Source organism: Lepus europaeus, chromosome 23 (genome assembly GCF_033115175.1).
Source record: "Lepus europaeus isolate LE1 chromosome 23, mLepTim1.pri, whole genome shotgun sequence".
Lineage (NCBI taxonomy): Eukaryota > Metazoa > Chordata > Mammalia > Lagomorpha > Leporidae > Lepus > Lepus europaeus.
Window position 1 is genome coordinate 5,397,409 of NC_084849.1, and position 6,929 is coordinate 5,404,337.

At 57.6% G+C, this 6,929-nt stretch overlaps 1 protein-coding gene across 3 annotated transcripts in view; it reads right to left on the reverse strand.

The window, feature by feature from the left end:
• The window catches only part of ATP6V0A2 (ATPase H+ transporting V0 subunit a2), a 36,684-nt gene extending 29,938 nt beyond the window's left edge, over positions 1–6,746 (reverse strand). For 2 of the 3 annotated variants that reach the window (XR_009864909.1, XM_062182797.1), the window contains exons 1-2: positions 6,584–6,744; positions 2,165–2,243 (exon numbers count right to left, since the gene is read on the reverse strand). Coding sequence is in view for 2 of the 3 variants with exons in the window: in XM_062182797.1 (XP_062038781.1) it covers positions 2,165–2,243; positions 6,584–6,700 (196 nt within the window). In the remaining variant the exon portion in view is untranslated. Of the gene's footprint in view, positions 1–2,164; positions 2,244–6,583 lie in introns of all 3 variants that reach the window. The other variant, XM_062182798.1, reaches the window with a different exon arrangement.
• Positions 6,747–6,929: the final 183 nt, after the last annotated feature.

The following is a 6,929-nucleotide window of genomic DNA, read 5'->3' on the forward strand; positions in this document are numbered from 1 at the left end:
GAACAGCACACCCGCCAGGACCAACTTCCTTCCTTTAGCTTGTGTTTTCAATCCCGTGAGGAGCCCACTTCCTGAGGCCCGAAGCCACAGCACCTGTTGAAGTCCCTGCCAGGCCTATCTCCAAGACGTGTTACCACCTGCAGAGTGGGGGCAAGGCGTGAGCGGGGGAGGGGGAGGAAGACACAGCAGTCTTCCCAACGAGATGGCAAAGGAAGCACGGGCTTCACGGCTGTCTCCAATCGGACACAAACTGTTTTAAGCAATTTATAGCTAACTTCACTTTCGAATTCTGTTTTTGATTTTTATGTTCAGTCTGCTTGAACTTTAGAAACAGTTCAAGCCACAGGAAGTCCTAGACCCATCTCAGGGGTCATCACCTTTGCCCTCTCACTCCCCACTGACCCACACGTGTTTCAAAGACAAGGACACAACGTCGCCCACAAACACAACCCAAGGAGTAACTGGACCTCAAGCAGTACAAAAGGGAACAGACCTCCAATGACCGAAAGTTACTGCTAACGTCAAACGTGTAAAAGCCAGGGCTGACGGGGAGCAGCGGGCTACAGCCACCACTTGCAACCCCCTCGTCCCACATCAGAGCACTGGGTCACATCCCCGGCTGCTCTGCTCCCACTCCAGCTTCCTACTGATGTGCTGGGAAGTGCCTGTCCCCCATGTGGGAAACCTGGATGAAATTCCTGGCTCCTGGCTCCAGCCCGGCCCAGACCTGGCTGCTGCAGCCATTTTGGGGAGTGAACCAGTGGAGATCTCCCTCTCTGCCTTTCAAATAAATAAGTAAATCTTTAAGATATACGTATGACATCCAAACTTCCAGAAGTCATTCTGAAAGTCCTGCTTCCTCCCCAGCCCACGTCTTCTGCTAATTCTTCTACAAAGTCTGTACTCCAGCCAAATGTCTGTCACTTCCCCTCTTTTAATGTTTATTTTATTTATTTGAAAGACAGAGTTAGAGAGAGAGAGAAGTCTTCCATCTGCTGGTCCTCTCCCCAGATGGCTGCAACAGCCAGAGTTGAGCCGATCTGAAGCCAGGAGCCAAGAACTTCCCCCAGGTCCCCTACTTCAAGGATGGGGGTGCCAGCACTGTGGCATGGCGGGCTAAGCCTCTGCGGTAGTGCTGGCATCCCATACGGGCGGCTGCTCCACTTCTAATCCAGCTCCCTGCTAATGCCTGGGCCCCTGTACCCACATGGGAGACTCGGAGGAACCCCCTGGCTCCAGATGGGCCCAGCTCCGGCCACTGCATCCATTTAGGGAGTGAGCCAGCGGATGGAAGACCACTCTGTCTGTAGCTCTGCCTCTCAGATAGAAAAATAAATCTTTAAAAAACAAAACAAGGCTGGATCTGTGAACAACTACGTGAGGCTAAGAAGTTAAAGGCATTGGAGATGAAGGAGGCAGCCCTGGGTGCTGAGTCTGTTACCGGCTAACAATGGAGCTGCCCTGCCCTGCCCTGCAAGGAGGCCCTGGAGGAACGACCGTCAATGTGTCTGCCAGGCTGCCTTTGCGCCCTGACCTAATCTGACATTAATATATTAAGGTGTAAATAATATTTTTAAATTAATGAGCCACAGAAGATTGGCTAAATAAATCATGGCACCTTAATACCAGGAAACTCTCTGCAGCCATTAAAAACGGCGAGTGATCTGCCCCCCCCATCTTTATTTGAGAGGCAGGGAGGGGTGGAGGGAGAGAGCTCTCCCCCACCCACTGGTTTACTCTTCAAACGCCTGCAGAGGCTGAGGCCGGGCTGCAGCCAGAGCCAGAAGCCAGGAACTCAATCCAGGTCTCCGTGTGGGTGGTGGGGACCCAACTAATCGAGCCATCACCAGGGCCTCCCAGGGCCTAAACCAGCAGGAAGCCGCAACAGGGGACGCGGCCTCCCGAGTCTCCGGGCCCAACTCGGCCCCCACATGTTTATGGACAGGAAAGTACTACTTAGTAAGGAGCAAGGATAACAGAAGAACCTCCCATGGTCTACGTAACCCTGCTTCCGCAGCCGGCAGGCGAGGTCTGGATCAATCTGCACGACAACAGAGCGACTGCCGGAGCATGACCTTTCCTCTCTGCCTTCCGGTACCTTCTACAATGAACCAAGTTCACGTTCATGAACACCATCAAGCTGTAAAACGGAAAGTGAACTTACCCAATATTCGCTCCAGCTCTTCACACCTCTTCACCTCACCAACAAATTTTCTTTGAAAAGAACTTACATTCTGGTTGAGCTGAAAGATGAAAAATCTGCTTTACTCTTCTAGAATGGGAAAATGCATTTTATTTTGAACACAAAACGCTATTGCCGTGGGTGTGGGGAAGCGGGCCCCACCCCCACCCCCCTGCATGGGCCGTGAGCCACATGGCTCCTGCGCCACCATCCAAAAAGTCCCAAAAATATCTCTCTTGGCCCAGGGGCCAGTGCTGTGGTGCAGTGGGTTAAAGCCCTGGCCTGCAGTGCTGGCATCCCACATGGGCGCCAGTTCGAGTCCTGGCTGCTCCTCTTCCGATCCAGCTCTCTACTATGGCCTGGGAAAGCAGAAGATGTCCCACGTCCTTGGGCCCCTGCACCCGCGTGGGAGACCTAGAAGAAGCTCCTGGCTCCTGGCTTCGGATTGGTGCAGCTCTGGCCGTTACGGCCATCTGGGGACCGAACCATCGATGGAAGACCTCTCTGTCTGTCTCCACCTCTCTCTGTAACTCCGTCTTTCAAATAAATAAAATAAATATTTTTAAAAAATCCCTTGGCCCAGAAACACCCCACCGAGAAATTTAACCTAAGGATGCAAACATGAGCGCATGGAGAAGTGCATCACTACAGCAGGTTAACCCCAACATCCCACATGGAGGCGCCAGCCCCGGCCTCGGCTGCTCTGCTTCCAGTCCAGCTTTCTGCCAACGCGCCCATGAAGGCAAGGAAGACGGCCTGGGAACTTGAGTCCCTGCCACCCACGTGGGAGACCCAGAAGAAACTCCTGGCTTCAGGCCAGCAAAGCCCTGACCATTACAAACATCTGGGAAGCGAACCAGCAGATAGAAGATACCTCGCTCTGTCTCTCCCTCTCTCTCTCTGTAACTCAGCCCAGGGCTCCATCTGCAGAAAATGCCCAGGAGGAGGAGCAGTGGTAGCCGGGGCTGGCGGGGCTGGCTCGAGACCAGGGCTATCTGTATTTGGGCACGAGGACTCCTGGGCGACCGCTCTACACCAGACTGCGGGCATGGTTCTGAAAACCACGACTTGCACACTGGAAATGGGTGAGTCCTGGCACACAGCTTTACAGAGCTAAATAGAAACTGATGTTCAGCCGGCGCCGTGGCTTAACAGGCTAATCCTCCGCCTTGCGGCGCCAGCACACCGGATTCTGTCCCGGATGCCCCTCTTCCAGGCCAGCTCTCTGCTGTGGCCCGGGAAGGCAGTGGAGGATGGCCCAAGTCCTTGGGCCCTGCACCCCATGGGAGACCAGGAGAAGCACCTGGCTCCTGCCTTCGGATCAGCGCGGTGCGCCGGCTGCAGCAGCCATTGGAGGATGAACCCACGGAAGGAAGACCTTTCTCTCTCTCTCACTGTCTAACTTTGCCTATCAAAAAAAAAAAAAAATGTCCAGGCATGATAATAATGTTATGGCTATGACTTTAAAAATCTTAATTTTTTAAAATTTATTTGAAAGACAGAGACAGACACCTCCCATCCACCAGTTCCCTCCCCAGATGCCCACAACAGCAGGGGCTGGACCGAGTCAGAGCCGGAGCCGTCCAGGCCTCCCACGTGGGCACTCCTGCACCAGTGCCCACCCCATGGCTATGATTCCAAAGGGTCTTTATCTTTTAGACACACTCAATGAAATATTAAAGTATACGTCTTTGGGTTTACTTCATCCAATTTGGGAGAAGGGAAGGGGAGGGAGAGAACAAGTGGCCATCACTCTACATTAGGGGACCCGGGGGTCACTGTGCCCTTGTCTCCACTTCTTACAACACAGAGCTTAAAAAAATAAACATTTAATGTTTAATGAAATTAAGAAATTGTCGAGATTTGTGTATAAAAGGCAGATTAAGGATACTCAATGTGATTCAACTATATAAAAATGCATAAATGAAAACATTACTTGAAAAATGGTACACATTGCAGAAAGCTGAGGAGTTATTTTCTGAGTTATGGGATCCTGCTGTCTACGTTTCTACAACAGACACATACGGCTTCTACAATTAAAACTAAAATCAGGGCCGGCGCCGCGGCTCACTAGGCTAATCCTCCGCCTTGCAGCGCCGGCACACCAGGTTCTAGTCCCGGTTGGGGCACCGATCCTGTCCCGGTTGCTCCTCTTCCAGGCCAGCTCTCTGCTGTGGCCCGGGATGGCAGTGGAGGATGGCCCAAGTGCTTGGGCTCTGCACCCCATGGGAGACCAGGAGAAGCACCTGGCTTCTGCCATTGGATCAGCGCGGTGTGCCGGCCGCCAATGGTGGCGGCCATTGGAGGGTGAACCAACGGCAAAAAGGAAGACCTTTCTCTCTGTCTCTCTCTCACTGCCCACTCTGCCTGTCAAAAAAAATAAATAAATATGGCCGGCGCCACGGCTCAATAGGCTAATCCTCCACCTTGCGGCGCCGGCACACCGGGTTCTAGTCCCGGTCGGGGCACCGGATTCTGTCCCGGTTGCCCCTCTTCCAGGCCAGCTCTCTGCTGTGGCCAGGGAGTGCAGTGGAGGATGGCCCAAGTCCTTGGGTCCTGCACCCCATGGGAGACCAGGAGAAGCACCTGGCTCCTGCCATCGGATCGGCGCGGTGCACCGGCCGCAGCGCGCCAGCCGCGGCGGCCATTGGAGGGTGAATCAACGGCAAAGGAAGACCTTTCTCTCTGTCTCTCTCTCTCACTGTCCACTCTGCCTGTCAAAAATACAAAAAATAAATAAATAAATAAATAAAATCAGAGCAATCATTTTTGCTGAGAAGCATTCAACACAAGGCTCTGTCTTCATTCCGCCCAGGGCTCGTCCTGGGGACCCTCAGAGACACTCAGACAACCGCTCGGCAGGAAGGTCCTCCAAGGACCAGGGAAGTGGGAGCTCCCAGTCTCAGTTCTTGTTCAGTTTGTTTTTTTTAAGAATTAAGCAGAAGATAATTCCAATTTCACTTCTGTTTGTCAGCGTCTCATTCCCTTCTGGAGGTCAGATAAAGCCACCACTTCCGAGCCCCTGAGACGCTCCCCTACCTGCAGAGTAAGGACGGGAAGGGAAGCGATGCGGCCGCCAGGGTCCGTTTCCCCTGCTCCCGCAGCAGAGTTAACGCTAACTGCACAGCACGTCCCACACCCAGGGGCTTCCTGATGAGGGGATGGTGGCGCTGACGCTGGCCACCGTCGCAGCTCACATACACGGCCTCCCAGCTGTGGGGCTTCTTTTACAGTTAAGTTACAGTTTTGTGTTTGTTTGTTTGTTTGTTTGTTTCCCCTTTTGAAGGCCTACAGTATCAAACACATTTCCACAGAGATGCATCTGAGACAGGCATTTAATGGAGATCCCGGGCCCTGGCACCACCGGCACCGATATCCCCGCGTGCGTCCTCCCCCTCCAGCAGCTCCAGGCGTGAGATGAGCTGGCCAGCGGAGCGAGCGCCTGGCACCTGTCTTCCCAGGGCTTACCCCTAGCTGTCACCCGCCCCCTTCCCCAGAGCCAAGCCAGCAAGAGGGGCTGAACCAGAGAGAGCGGGAGGGAGGCACCGAGCCCGTGGACCCCCGCAAGGAAGAGCCGGGCACAGCATTCTGGCTTCAGCTTCCTCTGGACCCCAATGCCCTGCACCTAGGCTGGCACCCGGCAACCGGAGCACCTGCTGGGATCTCTCGGATCTACCCCTGCCCTGCTCGGCTGAGCGCGGCACCTGCGGGCGGCCAGGCCAACCAGCTCCAGGAACCAGGAAGAGCCCGGGCCGCCTCCCCCACGCCTCGAGTCACCCCGGGACGCCAGATCTTGGGCAGGGTGCTCCCCCTGGGAAGGCGGAGGCCAGAGCATCAGCCCCCTCCCTGCCTCCTGCCAGGCGCTGAGCTCCAAGAACCCGGGGGCTGGGGCCGCCCTGCGCACCAGCTGGTCCCCAGCGCAGCAGGCACCCAGTCCAGGCTTGTTCAGCCACTCAACAAGCGAGCGCCCTACGACGGCCGAGGGGACCCAGGCGGGGCCCAGGCAGGCAGGGGCCTGCGCCCGCGGAGCCTTGGCTGCTGCCTGCTGGGCACACAGCTCCCTCCACCAACACGCGGGGCGGAGGCCTCTCCCCCGGCCGCTGCCCAGCTCGCTCCCCACCGCGAGGGCCCCTGTCCCCCGGGCCGGCCCGACGACCCCGCCAGTCCCCGGCCGCGGCTCCCGAAGGCGGGACCCGTCTCCCCGCTTCGGTGCCCTCTGCTCCCGCGAAGCGCCCACCACTACCCCACGGGGACGCCACGGGGTTCGCTGTCCGCGCGGCTCGGCGCCCCCCACCCCGGGGAGACCCCGGCCGCGGAAGCTCAGGCCGGCAGGCTGGGGCCTCGGCGTCCCCGTCCGGGACATGGGAGCACGGCGCGCCCCCACGGCCTGCGGACACTCACGTCTCGGAACTGGACCAGGCCCTTCTCGCCCAGCGCGCTGAGGCACTCGTAGGCCGTGCCCGACTGCAGGAAGAGCTGCGCCAGGCACATGGGCTCGCTCCGGAACAGGGACCCCATGGCGGGCCCGCCGCGCGCTCAGCCGGCACGGCCCGGCCTCGGCCTCTTCCTGCGGCCTGGCCGCTGCCGCGCAGCATGGGGCGCCGGGCTGCGGGACCGGCCCGGGTCCTGCCACCGCGGCCGCGCTCCCGCCGCCGCCGCCGCCGCCGCCGCCGCCGCCAGCCAGGCCCCGCCCCCGAGCCGCGGCCGGTTCCGGTTCCGCCCCCGCGCCCCGCCCCCCGCCGGCCGA